The sequence below is a fragment of the Balaenoptera musculus genome, chromosome 14, assembly GCF_009873245.2.
Source record: "Balaenoptera musculus isolate JJ_BM4_2016_0621 chromosome 14, mBalMus1.pri.v3, whole genome shotgun sequence".
NCBI classification, from domain to species: Eukaryota; Metazoa; Chordata; class Mammalia; order Artiodactyla; family Balaenopteridae; genus Balaenoptera; species Balaenoptera musculus.
In genome coordinates this window covers 50,591,518-50,612,092 of record NC_045798.1, presented here as the reverse complement: position 1 = coordinate 50,612,092, position 20,575 = coordinate 50,591,518, and the positions used below count along the sequence as shown (strand labels likewise).

The following is a 20,575-nucleotide window of genomic DNA, read 5'->3' as shown; positions in this document are numbered from 1 at the left end:
CTTTTTAAGAATCTTATACGGCTGCAGCAAATTGCAGTTAAAGATACCAATGTTCCCTGTTCACAACCTGCCTTTAAAACCCAGGAGTACTTTTTAAAAAGTAAAGTTACCTTTAAATCAGATTTTTATTAAGAAACTTGCAGAACAATGTTAAAAGTGACACCTTCCATAGAGATAATCGATCAGATATTAAGATCAATGTACTGAGTTGATTTAGTGCTTCTTCATCAAAAAATCATGGAAGAATGAAGACTGTTTTCCTCTTTCAATAGGAAATTTCAATGTAGTAAAAATCTACATACCAAATAGCCCTTGATTAAGATTTAGGTACAAATATTTTTATTAAAAAAAGTAAATTTTAGAGAAATAATTCGATTGTAACAGATAGAAATACATAATACTCAGAACAGAGCTGGTATTTTAAGAGTGCTATTTGTGAAAATAATTTTCGTAGAAATTAACTGCAACTCTATCTGTGTTGAAAACTGGAATGCAAAGCACGCTAAAGTCTAACTGGACTGTTTACAGTTGTTTTATTCAATGAAATCATAATTACCCTGTAACTTATCGTCTTGCATTTGAATGCCTTAGGGAAAAATATAAAACTCCAAATCTGCCTATGGATGCAGACAAAGATTCAGTCAATTGAAACAAGAAAGAAATGGCAGGTGAAGAATCATCGTATTGGTTTGAAAGATTTCTTTTTAGCTGCTAATTGACGACCCAGAGCTGGGTGCTTGGTTTCACTTCTAGTTTCTAACACCAGTGATTTCCTTTAGGGTAACGTGCTCATCAAAAAAAAAAAAAAGGGCATGAAGAACCTAGTGACAGGACAGGAATAAAGACACAGACCTACTAGAGAATGGACTTGAGGATACGGGGAGGGGGAAGGGTAAGCTGGGACAAAGTGAGAGAGTGGCATGGACATATATACACTACCAAACCTAAAATAGATAGCTAGTGGGAAGCAGCCACATAGCACAGGGAGATCAGCTCGGTGCTTTGTGACCACCTAGAGGGGTGGGATAGGGAGGGTGGGAGGGAGGGAGATGCAAGAGGGAAGAGATATGGGAACATATGTATATGTATAACTGATTCACTTTGTTATAAAGCAGAAACTTACACACCATTGTAAAGCAATTATACTCCAATAAAGATGTTAAAAAATAAATAAAATAAATAAAGTAAAATAAAATAAAATTCTACATGTCCAGAAAAAAAAAATTTTTTTTTTACCAAAACAAGCTGTCTGACATATGCAGCTTCGTACCATAAGATCTGGCTTCTACGTGGGAATCATGAATGAAGGAAGGGGGAGAGGCACTTGGAGTGCAGGCAGGAATGGTGTGCAGGACAAAATGTCACTGGCTCCCAGGGAGTCTGATACTGAAACTGGCAGCGAGACACACCAAAGGCTGAATGCCCAGAATAGAGCTGAAGTTAGAATTTGGCATTCCAGATAGAGAAGGACAAGGAGGCACCGAAAAGCCTTTATTACACATGAAAAACAAGGAAGAAAGGTACATATGAAACCCATTCTGAAGGGGTCAGTTTTCCTATTAGGGTCATCAAAATAGAAAGTTCTGCAAAGCTGTAGTATCAGAGGATATAGACAGTTTCTCTGTGTTTCCATTCAGGTATTTTCACACATTTATTTGTATTACCTCCTCTACCTTAATGGACAAAAAGTTTTTTCTTTAAGTACTGAAATTACATGTGTGACTATGTAAAAATGCAAGATTTAAATTAAGAAAAGCTTGAGGAGAAGGTAAGAATCTGAAAAGATAGATTTCCTATCTAATTTCTGTGGTTATAGGCTAAAGAAACGCCCATCTGTAGGTGGCACAGAGGGATATCACTTTGTTTATTAATCAATGAAAAACCAATAAACCAACAACTACTTATTGAGGAATATGATTTTACTCTTAAAGGACCAAGGAATTTAGTTTTGAGAGACCAGAGAAACACATGGAAAAAATAGCAAAAGTACAAAACCACTCTAAGTGTTAACCTATGAGACACAGAAATACTAAAGGAGTAGTTCAAAAATTCTGCCCAATAAACTCCCCCAAAAGAGTAATCAATATTAACAAATGAAGTCAAGTCAAACTTGCATGGTCATTTCCAGTCCTCAAGGACCTTGACCTCTAATGTTGAGGTTACAGGTACTCAATGACCTTAAGACTTTAAGAGGGAGCACACAGTTTGTTGAAAGAATGGGCTGGAAGGTGGCATTGGAGATGGTCCTCAAAGGAGGCATTCCAAGCAAAAATGGGGAATTACAACATCTGATGAAAGATGAGTTTGGGCAAATGCAGGCTATGGATAGGGGAGTCATGGGGGTAGATGCTAGAAAGATGGTTTTGCAGTCTGACTGTTCAAGGCTTTAAAACCAGCAGCTTAATTTAATTTGGTAGGTAGTGGGGAACCAACGCTTATTTCTTGGCACAAATATCTTTAGAGAAGAGTCCCTAAATTGTGCCATTTTTAAGCTCCAATTGTAAGAACGTATCTATTTTAGGGGCAAATGAGATTATGGATAAGTAAACTAAAGCTGTCCATCAACAGATGAATGGATAAAGAAAATGTGGTATACACATACACACACACACACACACACACACACACACACACAAACACACATATACACACACTGGAATATTACTCAGCCATAAAAAAAGAATGAAATAATGCCATTTGCAGTAACATGGATGGACCTAGAGATTATCATACTAAGAGAAGTAAGTCACAAAGATAAATATCATATGATATCACTTATATGTGGAATCTAAAATATGATACAAATGAACTTATTTATGAAACAGAAACAGACTCACAGACATAGAGAACAGACTTGTGGCTGCCAAGGGGGAGGGAAGGATTGGGAGTTTGGGATTAGCAGAGGCAAACTATTATATATAGGATGGATAAACAAGGTCCTACTGTATAGCAAAGGGAACTATATTCAACATCCTGTGATAAACCATAATGGAAAAGAATATGAAAAAGAATATATATAACTGAATCACTTCATTGTACAGCAGAAATTAACAGAACACTGTAAGTCAACTATACTTCAATAAAATTTTTTTAAAAATCCCTAAAGGTTATAAACGTCTCCCAATTTCTCAGGGAATTTCTACTGAATCATTGCTCATATCATTCTATCAACAGTTCTATATGCAGGCCACTATGTGAACTCTGGGTATCATAGCTGATGAAGAGGCTTTTAGTATAGTGGAAGATGCAGTGGTGTGAACAGACCAGCATAAACCCGCAGTCCATTTCTACACTATGGACCACTCACTCAGGTTGCTTTTTAACGGCTAAAGTCACTGTCTCTGGGACTGGGAGCTGCAGGGTTCTTCCCAGATCAAAGCCATTTCACCTGCTTTCCGAGTCTTGCAGGTGAGGGTTTCTTCCCTACTGCCACTCCCCATCACATCCAGTCTACCGGCTCTCACCAATACCAATACCATCCCCTATTTTCCAGAGGTGAGCACTCTTCCCCACAGCTCCCTAAGAAGAGGCCTAGAGGCCACAGAAAGCCCAAAAGGCCAGGGGTGGTACCAAAGGAAGCCCCCAGCAATTATAGAGGAACTACCACGTAACATTCATGCAGACTGTGATACCTAAGACAGTATTTTTCTATAATAAACTGCTTTCTGTATATTTTGCAGGTTAACCCCAGAACACCTTGCTTTTCTAAGCACAACTCTAGTATTAGGAGGAGCCCAAATTAGTATGAGGACTGTAGAAGTATTTACTTCTGAGATTCAATCACATGATCACAGAATAAATAGAAAGACTGGAATTTAACTTTAGTTAAAAAAAAAAAGAACAAAAAAAGGCAGGAAAGGAGTTTTTTTTAAAACACTGAATTTAAACACAATTATGCATAATTTTAAAGTTGCCATACACCATGAATTGTCATACAAATGTAATCTAAAAGAAATCATAGTGGAGAAATGATCCTCCTTATAGAGGATGTTAAGAGAAACTGCAGGAAATTGTGCTGTCATGAGTTTCACATTTACATGCTTCTTATTGTCAAATAATTTGGTCATAAGAGCTTATGAGTGTTAATACTTGGATAAGAACAAACTCTTGCAAGGGAGGGGACAAATAAAGAGAGGTAACTTGCAATCGGCCTGAATTATGCAATGGTTACAGGGTGGAAAAAATCCAATCTGCGGAGTGACGGTTATTTTAAGAGGTGCCAAGCAATTCAATTCTTCTGTTTCCAGGTATGTAATTCTAACATGCCCAAACATTTGACAGTGACTTCTGACACTCCTTTTTTAATAGTGTCTACATGGCTGATAAACTGTAAATTTAAAACACAATTTGGGAAAAAATAGGTTAGAAAAAATATTTCCTTTTGAAGAACAGTAGTACTCGAAGATGCTTGGCTTCCTCATCTCAGGTGTGTAGAAACTGGACGTCCTACTACTGCTTCAGATATTCAGAGCACAGACTGCCCATTCGTGTTATAAGGCCATCTGATGGTGAGACAGGCTGGAGAACCACTACTTTTTGTCCAGGGACCTTGCTCCACCTTTGCTTTGCACTGGGGAAAGCTGAGAAAAAGGATCTTGAATGCTCTGGACACAAATGTGTCAAGGGAGAACTCTGGTAGTAAAGGAATGGGTCCTAACTAGGTATAGTCTGTACGGCTTTTCATACCTAGCTGTATCCTCAGATCCTAGCCCGCCTTCTGACACACTGTAGGCACTCAATAAATATCTGCTGACTTCAGGAATACATAAAGCGATATGTTAGAACATCAAAAAAATATCTAAATAGTACCTTTACTTGAAATCCCCAACTTTCTCTTCTCAGCCTGAATCTTATCTATAGTTAGGAGAGCATTTCAATTAAACTCCATTTCATGAATATTTATTGACCATCCACTAAATCTGCATGGCTGTTTGGCCAAAGACCCAAGAAGCTTTTCTAGGCTGACATAACCTCCCCTTTCTTCGAATACTACGGCATTTATTACCTGCCACTTCACTGCCCCTTCTTCTGCTGCCTTGAATCCTAACCTAGGTTTCAGAGACTCATGTGTGCATGTACGTGCATAAAATGCTGCACCTTCTCTCTGCCTTGGTCAAACGTTTTCTGCCTAAAATGTCATTTTGCCACCTTTTACATTTGAACAGAAATTTCTCATTTGTTAAGTTTAGCCCAAACATCAACTCCTCTGTGGAGTTTTTCTGTCCCTAGTGCAGAATGAACTGTTTCACTATAATGGCTACAGAAGCCCAGCAGTAAGTGGGACTTGCATTTTAATTAGCGATCTCTCTTAGCTGACTGCTGGGTAACTCTTCAAGACTGGGGATGGGGTACAATTCATCTCTCTACTGGGCTGGCACAGTGTCCACTATGACTATAAACCACTGGCAGCTCTAGAATTTCCTCTATGGCAAACAAGATACGGTAATAAGGGGACAGAACTGGATGGGAGACGGATGACTATTCTGAAACGTTGCACCAGCATGTCCCTTTGTACAAGACTGAGAAAACATCAACTTTTCATACGAAAGGAGTTGGAGAAGTACTGCCAGAGGTGCTCAGCACAGCTACAGCAATCCAGGTTCACTGAACAGAAGGAAATACGTGGGAAACAGTGATTCCTTGAGTCATAAATCCTTTGGGGGACCAAGCTGATAACAACATTATTCTAGAAGATGTTCTTTTTTCTCAGTAGCATAGATATTGAAGAAATTAGGATGTTCATTGTCCTCTAAGGTCCAAGCTTATTAAAATAAGCCTGGGTTCAGCGTGAGGAAAGGGCCACATTCTTGGGCTTCAAATGTGCACGTGTGTCTCTAAGGAGCCATTATTTTGGTTACTGTTCCACTGACCAGGGATTATCCTGAGAGAACCGAATCGCTGCAGATGGCAACATTTCAGAGCCCCCTCATCTTGCTTGGAGGGCAAGAGAGTTTAGAGCAGGAGAGGAAGCAAGAACAGACAGAGAGAAGGGGAGCCTCTTCCCCCGCCCACTCTCAGCAGGTAGAGTGAAAAAGAATTTGATAAAATCGGGAGCAAATGCCTGTATGTTTCTACTAGCATCTCGGCTACCTTTGGTAGGAAAGTTCTTGATGACGATACTAGGTCACAGTGTGCAATCAGCAGAATTACCAGATGTGTCTCATTACCTCAATTAGTAATTTAAAGGGTGGGGATGTGGACTTCTAACTCCTCTGTTCCTAGAGATGTTCAGTGGGCTCCTGATAAATGGATATGGAAAAAAATCAAAAACGTGCACACGCACACACCCCTCTTCCACATCTACAGCAGCTGCACACACGAGCAAGGAGAGCGTAAGGCTGTGATCCAGGGAGGCCCCAGCTAGCATCAGCCGTGAACACTTGGCTTCTCTGGGCTTTTATCCTCTTATATAAAATAGGAATAAAAAAGTCCTATTTTTCTCCTGCACACAGTTGTTGTAAGAATTAAAATAAATAATACACATAAAAGCACAATGAAAATGCTAAAGGACGATACATAAAAGTTGAGGCCCTATGACATCATTTTACCCCTAATGTACAAAACCATGTATTATGTGGCTGGTTAAAATAATTGGAGCTATAAAAATGAAGAGGATGGAATGGGATTGTTTCAGCTATGAAATATGAATCTCCAAAATGCATGTTTGAGATTCAAAGGGCAAAGAACCAAAGAACAAAATGAGGTCCTTGGCCTCTCCTGCTAGCAAAGAAAGGGGATGAACACATTCCTAAGATCCTCCAGTTTATCTACTGAAAAACATTGGAGGGCTTCTCCAGTCCTTAAGTCTTTCCCCAAATAAACATATGAGGTGCTTAAGTAATCACAAATTCATTTATAAAAGGAAATGACTATTTTCCACCAATTTTCTACTCTTCCTCTTAAAGTCTTTAGATGATTTAAACTGAAGAGGAGAAAAGGGAAAGCAAAAAAATAGCAATATAAATACAAAATAATGTTTCATAAAGAATATATCCATCACATAAAGTAATTAACATCTTTAGGAAAATCAAAATAACTTACAATGTGTTGGAACATACCTTTCTTTTTCCTTAAGATACTTGTTTTTAAAGATCTTGGTGAATGATTTCAAAATAAATGTATCATCATATGCTAAGCATCTTATCATAAAGCAAAGACAAAATCAGAAGAGAAGGAGTTCTAAAAGTTTCTGAAATTAGAATTATGAATCACAAAACCCAACATGTTCTTGGGCTCCAGCCCTATGATTCCCACACCCTTCGCCAATATTTCTGGGGCCGTTGAGTCAGGGCTCCAGGCATAACACTAACGGAGTCAATGTTGGGGATTTGGAGGTTCATTCCTTGGTCTAAGCCCTATACTCTCATCAGTATCACCTTCATCACCTGGACACACCCTACACTTCTTTTGATGACCTGCCCCCAGTACAACAATTCTCATTTCCAAACTCACAACCACGGACCCATTCATGGTTTTGGAGCAGGTGAAACCTGGCAGAGTCTTACTATAGTAGATTAGAAGAAAAAGTATCTGAACCCAAGGGGAGATTGCATGATAAAGATTTTGCGAATTAGTGATATACTTACTAAGAACCCTGAAGACAGGATTCATCTATGTCATCTGGGAATTTTCCCAGATAAGGGAAAACGGTAAAAGATGAAAGTCTAGGATTTAATTAAGGGTACTGCCTTGTACAAATTCCTGCAATTATTAAATTTTTTGACTTTATTGAGAATTCTCAAAGGCAATCATTAGTTAAAATTTCTAATAACATGTCACCAATTTGCTTTGTTCCTGTTAAGACACAATATTAAGTTCATAGTGATTACATGTTCCTTGATTTTTTGTTAGTATATAAACTGCCAGTCGTCATTCCAGGTGATCTGTTTTCCCTGTTTTACTTCCCCTAGTTTATGGTGTTCATTCCTACTTAGGAGGGATTCCAGTAGAAATGGGTAAGAAAAGAAACGACACATCTGTAGGTCTGTCCCTCTGGAAAATACTAACGTAGCTGCCCGACACCTATTCAGTTAGAGGCCTGCCCAGCTATTGCATCACTGAGGACTGGCTTTACGGAACTGAAAATATTTGTTGCATTTCTTCCAAAGAACTGAGCAATTCCATGGTTTCCTGGGAAAATCCCAGATGTATGCACAGTTTCTTCAAAGAAATAGAGTAAAAACAATTTTCACATACTCATATGATATCATCCGGAAAAACTCTACATTTCTCTTAGAGAAACAACATACTTCATGTATTTAAGGGCTGGACCTAATAAAACACACATTATCCTGCGTCCTGGTCACCCCATGTGACTCAAGAGGAGGATTTCTGAGGTGTTTCACAAACTTTGGCCATTCTACAGCCATTCGAAGGCAGCACCCACTAACTCCCAAAGAATCTGAAGGAAGGTGTTTCTCCGCAGACTCGCTGTGTTCCCCACCTCTCCTTTGTAAGCTCAAAGCTCTTCCAAAACAGCACTGGCCACAGCGTGCTTTCTAGTTTTCTGCAGGACAGTGCCCTGCCGTACTGAACTCTTAGAGGACCACGACCCCATCTTATTAATCCAGATCCTCAGGGCCTAGGCCAAAGAAGGGCTCAAAACATGTGTAAATAAAAGTAAATTGATTGTCAGAACTTAATACAGTAATGAGACAGATGAAGAGATGGCTGACTGCTTTCAGTATCAATACATATACGTGTGTGTGTGTATATATATCGATACATATATCATCTATGTAAAAAAACAAAATTTATAGGGGCAGTTGGATAAATGGAGGTGAATGCATACACTTTTTTCCACTATGGTATTTAGCATTACAAAATGCAGTAAACAGAAAAACCACAACAAAAACACCGATTTATGTTTATTTTTGGTAACAAAGTAGCAAATATGTATAAACAAACATGTTTAGAAGGAAAAATATACTACTGTATCCCATATTCTGCTCAAAAAATAAACTCCCTTTCGACTGGTACATTAGCGGAGACACAGGAGTGTATTATCCACTGCAACAACTGAACCCCATGTTGGACCTCCCTCCCCCCCATTTTCCAACTCACTTTTTGCCCACCCCCCTGCCCCGCTCGCCAATTAGTTGGTTTGCTGAGACCAAGCAAACGGATTTTAAAATTAACTTCAGCAAAATAAAATCAGAGAAAACCTGTCAGCAAAACCCCTAAAACCCCATCTCTCTACATAATACATCACCAATATGAATAATATTCCACTATAGTACAATTACATCTGTAACAACAGTAACACAAGCCAAGATGACTTAACGTTCTGAAAGCAAATAACAGTCTATGATTTTAGAAAGCTAAGTAAGCTCTGGAGCTACCAGACATCGACGAAATATCCTTACTTGGTTTCAGTTCAAGAGAGCCAACTCTCTTGAGAAGGTCTACTAAATTTAGACTCTGAGCTGATTTCATCACTAACCTGTCCTCCTGACAGAGGTCTCTGCAGACAGGAGGAAGAAGGTACAGGGGACCCCATACTAGGGTGAGATCAACCTATTTCACAGGCACAGACTGCAGCCAAAAACGTCACAAAGAACGCTCTGCTGGGCTCAAAGCACCTGTCCTACAGGGCCCAGGCACGGCTGACAACCACACCTCTGAATCCTGCGGTGTTACTGTAAAGCCTAGCCCCTTCTGGGAGCCACGAAGGACTGAGAATTGTCATTTTTGACTCTGACATGACCAGCTGGATTCAGGAACTTTCCTGGAAGAAGAAAACACCAAAAACTTGATCCAAGACAAAGCTTGAAACAATGTGGAGAAGCACAAAATGAAGCTGAATCGAATCCTGATCATTTTTCTTTTTTTAAAAAAAATATTTATTTATTTATTTAATTTATTTTGGCTGTGCCAGGTCTTAGTTGCAGCACGTGGACTCTTAGTTGCAGCACGCATGCGGGATCTAGTCCCCTGACCAGGGATTGAACCCGGGCCCCCTACGTTGGGAGCACAGAGTCTTACCCACTGGACCACCAGGCAAGTCCCTCTGTCTTTTTTTTAATGCTTGTCAAGAAAAGATCTAAAATTTTCCATTCTAAAAAAATGGTTTCATCCAAACCAAATTTTATTCAAATACTAAAATGCTCATGAAAATCACTGAGTTGTTATAACTAGCCTAGTGACAGTACTGGCATCTGAGCATCAGTGGTTCGCTTGTGCTGTGGACAGAGCGGGGAGGAGGAAAGGAAGGTGGCACAGAGAGAAGGGCAGCCTGCCTCTGTAGCCTCTCTCTCCCATGCATGGGAGAGTCGCTCGTCAGGTGCCCGCTGGCCAAGCTCTGGCAGCGACCCAGCAGTGGACCAATGGCTCTGCTGCCTGCATCCCAGGTGAGGGGAGAGGACTGGGACACAGAAAAATGGATGTCAGAAAAAAGTTTCAAAGGAAATTTGTATGTTAGAGCAGAGGATGGGGGGTGAAGAGGCAAAGGAAAGATACATTCCTTCCACTCCCAACCAACTCCCTGCCTCATTTCTTTTCACTCTTATGCCCCAGATAGTTCACTACCTTTTCTATCATCTCCAATATGGTACCTCGAGTCACTAAAGCGGATTTATAGGGATTCTTAGCACCATACTGCCCATTCTCTCTCTCTTTGAAAAAAATTTTTTATTTAAAAATTTTCGTTTTTTTCTCTTAACTATATGTCCATTCTCTCTCTTGAATCCTTTATAAAATACCTAGTAAACTGGTTTGAGCCGGTACTAAAGTAAAACCAAAATGTGTCACCCCACAAAAAGCCCTAAACATTTTATTAGGCAATTGAACTAAAAACATAAAATATTTTTAAGCCAAACAAATCTGGTATTTCATGTGGTTCAATCCCCCATCCCAACGTGGGAAATCCACAAATATTCATTTTCAAATCAAATGTAGATGAGCCGTATACTGTCATATTATTATAGGCAGTATTCATACCCACTGACAGACTGTTCATTTATACAGTCCAGCTTTTCACTTGAAACGTAAAGGTTGCTGTTCACAAGAAATGAATGCAAACTAAATATGCATATGACTGTATGACCCAGATTTCATGCCCAAAGACAATTTCATAAGGTTACATCCTTGGGATAAAATTAAGAGGAGAAAAGAGTGAGTCATTTTCATTCTTTTGCAACTTACTGCAACGTGTTTCTAAGTGTTAAACCTCATATCATCTCTCCTTTAAAAAGCTTTTAAAATGCTTATATGGAAACAAATGAGATGTTATATAAAGGCAGAAATTTCTGCAGAAAAAGGCACACACACGTGAAGCAGTATGTCAGTTCTTTATGAGCTAAAGAAAGCTGATGTTAGTTTTAATATTAGCTGGAGGGCAATCTCTTAGCTGGAAATTAAAAAAAAAGAAATAGGAAATAATGCAAATGGGGGAAAAAATGCCAAAGGGGGGCTGCTAGGATTGGAACATAAATCTTTAGGAAAAAGAGTAAGGAACAATTTTATTGAACAAGAAAAAAAATCAGTTAAATATGTGAAGGTATTTTGTGTCTGTTTTTCCACAGCACACTGCTAAAATGATATCACACACAGTAAACTAAAGAAGTTAAAATGAAACTGAAAGGAAAAGATATTTTCCAAGAAATCTGACTGACTACTCATTAAGTATGCTGAGGATAAATCACTTAGGTCACCAATATTTGGTTTTGTTCTTATCCTAATAGCACTGTCCTAGCTGCCTTCAATGCCTTCTAGAACAAAGAAGGGTATAAATAAATAAATTCATAAATAAATAAAAAGATAGCACTTCCTGCTAAGTGCTATTGCTGAAGGCAAGAGAAAAGTCACAGACTAAATTATGAATGAGGAAATCGTGCCAGATAAATTTTGGATATTTTAACTTTACTTTTAGTGGTTTGGAGTTCCTCTAAAATGCACTGCAAGCTCTTGGCTGCAGCACAGAAGTACTTGGGGTGCTTGTTAGAATGAAGACTTTAGGCTTCACACATCCAGAGACACTGATTTAGAAGGTGAAGGATCCCAAGAACCTGCATTCTTAAGCAGCTTTTCAGAAGATTATAAATGCACATGGTCCGCAGTTCACACTCTGATGAAACTACTGCCTAAAATAAAAGACATGTCTCTCTACTGTGGACATTAACATGTTTTTCTGAGCCAAAAAAAACAAACAAAAAAATACCCAAAAAACAAAAAACCAAGACAAACAAACAAAAAAACATATTTCAATAAAGAAAGGAAACTTTAAATATAATTTAAATCAATATATATTTAAATATTCTTCTGAACCATCAACCTTGTAACCTTAGGTAACTAGTGAGTTATCCTAACGGAAATTATCTATTCTCATGATCAAAGTGGTTTCTACAGGTTTCATCAAGCCACACTGGATAGCAACATAGCTACATACGACTATAAAATGCACACCAATGCTTTCTTTAAGGAAACTGTACAAGAACTCTTCACAGATGCTACCAAGATTTTTGTTGAATTTGCCTTATATGAAATTTGAAAGATATGCAAAGAAATTATACATATTTATATAAATAATAGGTACACACACATATATATGCACACATACACTCCAGCATTTATTACTACTGTATCTAAAAATTCGAATTTGCTTCTCATTTCATTTGTCAGCAAAAACTCCCCAAGTACATTACATAGGAAGCTCCTCATGGGCTCCTTCAACACTTTAGAGCCATGACTGGCAATTTTCTCTATGACTCTTTTTCTTATCTCCTTCCTCCCTGTGTCTCTTTTTCTTTGATAATCAACCCCATGACCCTTATCCACAGGAACATACAGCCACTTTATGGGAAAGATACACAGTTTTGTCTTTGCCCCACAGCAGTTTCCAACTGATTTTCATTCATCCCAATATGACCCTTTCTGAGGGAAGAGTATGTGTCAGGCCCTATGGAGAAACGGACCCACAAGTACAATATAAAGTGGTATTCGCTATTAACAGAAAAGGAATGGCTAATAACAGAAAACACTCTGGGTTGCTTTTCCTCCAGCAAATTAAAAATAAAATATTAGAGAGCTCCAGAACGCACAGCAAGAACGGCACCATAAAACTTGACTGAGTGGAGATTTGCAGTTGAGAAGCATGCAACAGGGGCTGTTCCTGTCAGTAATTTTTAGAAGTCATTTCAATAGGCCAACAGCACATACCTGGGGCGCCATCATAGTCTAAGTCAGCTTTTCTCTAGCTCGTACTGCAGGGCAAAGAACTGGCCGGTTAGCATCCGTTATTGACCTTGCAAATCACAGTATTGATATTAGAGGCCTGGGCGCAGGAAGGGTGGGTGAGGCAATGCCTAGGTTCTGGCCACCCTCACTGTCTTGCTCATGAGAAAACAGTGATGGGAGAAGAGGTGTCAGTAGATGGGAAGTTTGTCTGCCAGTCGATTCTAATCCAGTCTAGATGTGGAGAAGGGAGAGTGTATTCACTGGGGGGTTGGATTTGGGCACAACCGAGAGTGACTAGTGCAGGCGTTCCAAATTCTGACGGCACCGCATGAAATCCTTCTACACATGACCCACTGAGAAAGCCAGCAGAACGCCTTTCTGCTGCCCCAGCACCACTGCGCCAGCTCTACCTGATGACTATTTTGTACCTATCATGTCTTGTGGGATTTCACATGAATACATTTCAGTAATATTTTCTAGTAACACCATTTCCGGTCAGAGCCAGAGGCAGAGAGGAAATCTCTTACCTGTTAGTTCACAAGAAGAAAATACTTCCTGTTCCCAAAGGAAGACTATTTCTTTGATAAATACTCTAACCTAAGAATGAATTACTTTACTAGTGACATGTTCTTTAACAAGCCCTTACTTTATCATTAAAGTCAAATCTTTTCTTTTTTAAAACAAGTTTAGCTCAATACGCATTCCCTGCAGACCTACTTTATAGCAGGCGGGCAGGGTGCCACCTCAGACACATGACAAAGGATGAAACACAGTCCTGTCCTCAAGGGCTCTGGGTACCTTCAGGGGAGTAACAGCTGGACCTTCTAACACAGTGTGGCATGCATTCTTCTGCAAGGGTGGGCACAGCGTTCCATGAACATTGTGGAGCCTGGGAGATCTGGGGGACCCTTCAGGGGGGGTGACAACCGAGTTGGATTTTAAAGTGTGAACAAGATTTTACTGCAAATGAAAAGAAGGGCAAAGGGAGCCTGAAAAAAAGCTGTGGGACGCAAAAGGGAAGGAGTCTTTAGGGAACAAAGAGTATCTTGTGCAACTGAGGCACAGGGGAGAGAGATGTAGATAATGACACCAAGGAGATGGGCTGCAGCCAGAACAGAAAGGACCTTATCAGCCACATCAAGGAGTGGATTTTATCCTGTAGGAAGGACAGTGTGGAGCCTGGAAGGTTTTTAAGGAGAGGTGTTGCAGGACCCAATCTGCATATTAGGAGGAGACATGTGGTGGCTGACAGGGGATGATGGAGAAGAGGCTGGGAGACCAGTTACAGAGCTTAAGCGAGACCGTTCGTAACATGTGTCGTGGAGGCTCGAGGCTCTTAGGTGGCCATCATTTTCCCCCATATGTTCTTCAATTATATCTGAGCTTTCCCCCTTTAATTATATATCAATACGGATACATATATTTTTTCCTATCCAAAATACATCATCTGTGGTTCATAAAATCACATTCCACACGATAGGGAGTAAACGTTTACGTAAATACTTAAAAGAATCTCTTACCTGAACAAAGCTGTTCCACTTTCGTGTAGTTTAAAGATACTATGTCATTAACCCAGGCAATGATGTCATGTCTGCTCATAGTCTCTTGGGTTATCGAGGTAGAATACACATTGACTGCCATTCCCCAACTAGAAAAAACAAACAAACAAAGTTTATTTACCTACAAGGAAAAAATTAACTCAGAAAGATGACAGACATCCATTCAAGCTCTGGATCCCTGACAGAACTCCAGGGCTTGTAAAAGTCCTGCTCTGGCTAAGCCCTTTCTCTTCCCTTTCTCTCTGTTCTACATATTTGCTATAATATGGTTAAATCTCATATATTGTTCGTGCAGTATCATTTTTTGTCTCCCTCAACTTGACTCAAATGTTCTTCAGGTTCTGAGATTCCTAATCTCTCATGTAATTTAGTGTCTCACTTAGAAGGTAAGTTGGGGAATTCCCTGGTGGTCCAGCGGTTAGGACTCCACGCTCTGACTGCCAAGGGCCTGGGTTCAATCCCTGGATGGGGAACTAAGATCCCATGAGCCATGCGGCCCACGCAAAAAAAAAAAAAAAGAAAGTGAGTTGGGAATATTTTTTATCAGCTTTAGAGAAAAGGAAATTCACTTTAGAAACAGGTTACAAATACACTTCATTAAAAAAAAATCCTTGGGACTTCCCTGGTGGCGCAGTGGTTAAGAATCCACCTGCCAATGCGGGGGGACATTGGTTCCAGCCCTGGTCCGGGAAGATCCCACATGCCGCGGAGCAGCTAAGCCCATCCGCCACAACTACTGAATCTGCGCTCTAGAGCCCGAGAGCCACAACTACTGAGCCCACGTGCCAGAACTACGGAAGCCCGCGTGCCTAGAGCCCATGCTCCGCAACAAGAGAAGCCACCACAATGAGAAGCCCGCGCACCGCAATGAAGAGTAGCTCCCGCTCGCCGCAACTAGAGAAAGCCTGCGCGCAGCAACGAAGACCGAACGCAGCCAAAAATAAATAAATAAATTTATTTAAAAAAAAAAAAGAAGAGGAAAAGTCCTCACCTGATAGTCTCTATCCCTAAAAGCTTTGGACAAAGCCTTGGGAAAAAAAGTATACAAAAAGTATTTGGATAATCTGGAAGTCCTGCCTGACTGCACGACTCTTCCTTTCAGCTATGATTGTTAATATACTTCTGACCATTTTATGACACTATTTCCCCCAACTTTTTGCTGGAGGGGCACACACTGGCCACAGAAAAGGTAACAGAAAAGGTTTGTTTTGCTTAAAATGCTTTAATAGCTAGAGTTCAGTGTAATTGGTTTCCTTTTTTTAATTAATAAACTTTATTTTTTAGAGCAGCTTTAGGTTCACTGCAGAATTGAGTGGAAGGTACAGAGTTTTCCCACATACCCCCCTGTCCTCCACTGCTCCCCCCAGTCTCCCCAACCGGCTGGTAAATGTTAAAATTGGTGAACCTACAATGATACATTATCACCCAGGTTTCATAGTTTACATTAGGTTCACTCTTGGTGTTATACATTGTGCAGGCTGTGACAAATGTACAGTGCCATGTATCCACCACTGTAGTACCATACAGAATAGCTTCAGTGCCCTAAAAATCCTCTGTGCTCTGCTGATTCATCCCTCCCTCCCACCATTCCTGGCAACCACTGGTTTCTTTTAATGTCTCCATAGTTTTACCTTTTCCAGAATGTCACATAGTTGGAACCATAGACTGGCTTCTTTCAGTAATGCACATTTAAAGTGCCTCCATGCCTTTTCATGGCTTGAGAGCTCACTTCTTTTTAGCGGTGAATAATACTGCACTGTCTGAATGTACCACTCACCTACTGAAAGACACCTTGGTTGCCATCAAGTTTTGGCAATTATGAATAAAGCTGCTATAAATATCCATGTGCAGGTTTTTATAAGTTTTCATTCATTTGGGTAAATACCAAACAGCATGACTGATGGGTTGCATGGTAAGAGCATATTCAATTTTATAAGAAACTGCCAAACTGTCTTGCAAAGTCGCTGCACCATTTTGCATTCCCAACAGCAATGAATGAAAGTTACTATAGATTAGTTTGCATTTTCTAGAATTTTCTATAAATAGAATCACATAGTATATACATTTGTATGGCTTCTTTCATAAAACTGTGAGATCCATGTTGCACTGTGTATCAGTAGTTCACACCTTTTCATTGCTGAGTAGTGTTCCATTGTATGTATATATTGAGTTTGTTTATTCATTTACTTGTTGATGGACATTTGGGTTGTTTACAATTTGGGGCTATTATAAATAAAGTCATTATGAACATTAAAAAAAAAAAAGAAAGTTCCGGGACTTCCCTGGTGGCGCAGTGATTGAGAATCCGCCCGCTGGTGCAGGTGACACAGGTTCGATCCCTGGTCTGGGGGGATCCCGCATGCCGCGGAGCAACTAGGCCCATGCGCCTGCGCTCTGGAGCCTGTGAGCCACGACTGCTGGGCCCGCGCGCCTGGAGCCCGTGCTCTGCAGCGGGGGAGGCCACCACGGTGGGAGGCCCGCGCACCGCAGCGAAGGGTGGCCCCCGCTCGTCGCAGCTGGAGGGGGCACATGCGCAGTAGCAGGGACCCAACGCAGCCACAAAATAAATAAAAATAAATAAATAAATAAATAAAGGAAAGTTCCTATTGCTTCATATCTTCACCAAAATTTGGTATTGTTGGTATTTTGGATTTTGGCCATTCTAATAGGTGTACAGTGGTAACAAATTCTTTTTAATATTTAAACCTGGTTGAAATTTTGCAATTTTACTAATTTTGTACAATTATACCACACATAATTTTTTATAAAATGTGTGTATATATATATATATATACACCTTTATTTTGAAAGTTTTCTGATATATGCAAAAGGAGAGAGAACAGAATAACAAACCAGTTGTGTTCACTTCTTGGTTTCAACAATTATCTATACTTGGCCAATCTTGTTTCATTTATATTCCCATCAACACTCCCATCGTCCCACCCTCCGTCTCCCAAGCCAGATTACTTTGAAGTAAATGCCAAGCATCGTATGATCTCATCTCTAAGTATTTTTGTATGTGTCTCTAAAAGATAAGGACATTAAAAAGAAAACAAAACCACAACAGCATTATCACACCTAAAAATAAAATTTCTTAATATCATCAAATATGTATTATAATTTTGTTCCAATTTGTTTGAATCTGAATTCAAATAAGATTCATACATTGTGATTCTTTGATATGTACTTTCTTTTATCTATAGGTTTCTTCTCCATTTCTAATATTTCCCTTGCATTTAAAAAAACTGTTGTTGAAGGAATGGGTTGTTTGTCTTGTAGAATTTCCACAATCTAGATTTTTCTCGCTGCATCCCATTGGTGCCTTTTAACATATTCCTCTCTCCCTTGTATTCCCAGAAACTGGTAATTTGACCTAGAAGCTTGCTTTGATTCAAGTTCTAATGGAGGAGAGGGGACAAGACTATTTCATGCAGTGTTTCAACTTCCATCAGGAGACACATACTGTCTGATTGACTCCTTAAGTGATATCGTTAGCCATTGATGGTATTTGCCTAGGTCCAACAACTCTTCAGAGACTTCAAAGTGATATTCTATTATTCATTCTTTTTTCTTAAATTGAAGTATAGTTGATTTATAATGCTGTATACATCAAAGTGATTCAGTCATACATACATACATATATATCCCTATATATTCTTTTCAGATTCTTTTCCATTATAGGTTATTTCAAGTTATTGAATATATTTCCCTGTGCTCTACAGTAGGTCCCTGTCGTTTATCTATTTTATACATACTAGTGTGTATATGTTAATCCCAAACTCCTAATTTATCCCTCCCCCTGCCCCTTTCCCCTTTGGTAACCATGAGTTTGTTTTCCATGTCTGTGAGTCTGTTTCTGTTTTGTAAATAAGGTCAGTTGCATTTTATTTTTTAGATTCCACATGTAAGTGACATCATGTGATATTTGTCTTTCTCTGTCAGACTTACTCCACTTAGTGTGATAATCTCTAGGTCCATCCATGTTGCTGCAAATGGCATTATTTCATTTTTTATACACACACACACACACACACACACACACACACACACACATACATACACACACACACACCTGTCGATGGACACTTAGGTTGCTTCAATGTCTTGGCTATTATAAGTAGTGCTGCTATGAACAATGGGGTCCATGTATCTTTTTGAATTAGTTTTCCTCTCTCCTGGATATATGCCCAGGAGTGGTATTGCTGGATCATATGGTAACTTTATTTTAGTTTTTTAAGGAACCTCCATACTGTTCTCCATAGTGGCTGCACCAATTTACATTTCCACTAACAGTGTAGGAGGGTTCCCTTTTCCCCACACCCTGTCCAGCATTTATTATTTGTAGACTTTTTGTTGATGGCCATTATGACCAGTGTGAGGTGGTACCTAATTGTAGTTTTGACTTGCATTTCTCTAATAATTAACGATATTGAACATCTTTTCATGTGCCTATCGGCCATCTATATGGCTTCTTTGGAGAAATGTCTATTTAGGTCTTCTGCCCATTTTGTATTGGGTTGTTTGTTTTTTGATATTGAGCTATATGAGCTGTTTGTATATTTAGGAAATTAAGCCCTTGTCAGTTGCATTGTTTGCAAATCTTTTCTCCCATTGCATTTTCATTTTGTTTATGGTTTCCTTTGCTGTGCAAAAGCTTATAAGTTTGATTAGGTCCCATTTGTTTATTTTTGCTTTTACTTCTATTACCTTGGGAGACTGATCTAAGAAGATATTGCTATGATTTATGTCACAGAATGTTTTGCCTATGTTCTCTTCTAAGAGCTTTATAGTGTCATGTCTTATATTTAAGTCTTTAAGCCATCTTGGGTTTTGTTTTGTCTTTTTTTATAAATTTATTTATTTATTTTTGGCTGCGTTGGGTCTTTGTTGTTGTGCGTGGGCTTTTTCCAATTGTGGCGAGTAGTGCCTACTCTTCATTGTGGTGCATGGGCTTCTCATCACGGTGGCTTCTCTTGTTGCAAAGTACAGGCTCTAGGTGCATGGGCTTCAGTAGTTGTGGCACACGGGCTCAGTAGTTGTGGCTCACAGGCTCTAGCGCGCAGGCTCAGTAGTTGTGGCACATGGGCTTAGTTGCTCTGCGGCATGTGGGATCTTCCTGGACCAGGGCTTGAACCCGTGTCCCCTGCATTGGCAGGCAGATTCTTAACCACTGCGCCACCAGGAAAGTCCGAGTTTATTTTTGTGTATGGTGTAAGAGAGTGTTCTAACTTCACTGATTTACATGCGGCTGTTCAGCTTTCCCAACACCACTTGCTGAAGAGACTGTCTTTTCTCCATTTTATATTCTTGTCTCCTTTGTTGAACACTAGTTAACCGCAGGTATGTGGGTTTATTCCTGGGCTCTCTATTCTGTTCCACTGATCCATATGTCTGTTTTTGTGCCAATACCACACTGTTTTGATTACTGTAGCTTTGTAGTATTGTCTGAAGTCCACGAGGGTTATGCCTCCAGCTTTCTTCTTTTTCCTCAGGATTGCTTTGGCAATTCTGGGTCTTTTGTGGTTCCATATAAGTTTTAGGATGATTTTTTCACGTTGTGTGAAAAATGTCATGGGTAATTTGATAGGGATGGCATTAAATCTGTAGATTGCTTTGGATAGTATGGCCATTTTAACAATATTAATTCTTCCAATCCAAGAGCATGAGCTATCTTTCCATTTCTTTGAATGATCTTCAATTTCCTTTATCAATGTTTTATAGCTCTTAGCCTGTAAGTCTCTAACCTCCTTGGTCAGTTTTATTCCTAAGTCTTTTTTTTTTTTTTTGATGCAATTTTAAAAGGGATTTTTTTTTTCTTTCTCTTTCTGATACTTCATTATTAG

At 39.5% G+C, this 20,575-nt stretch overlaps 1 protein-coding gene across 4 annotated transcripts in view; it reads right to left on the bottom strand.

The window, feature by feature from the left end:
• Positions 1-20,575, bottom strand: part of MAPRE2 (microtubule associated protein RP/EB family member 2) — a 162,793-nt gene that overhangs the window by 56,638 nt on the left and 85,580 nt on the right. For 3 of the 4 annotated variants that reach the window (XM_036874782.1, XM_036874781.1, XM_036874780.1), the window contains one exon: positions 14,694-14,821. The exons of the other annotated variant lie outside the window; for it this stretch is intronic. In XM_036874782.1, coding sequence (XP_036730677.1) covers positions 14,694-14,814 — 121 coding nt within the window. In that variant the 5' untranslated portion in view covers positions 14,815-14,821. The remainder of the gene's footprint in view (positions 1-14,693; positions 14,822-20,575) is intronic. 4 annotated transcript variants of the gene reach the window in all.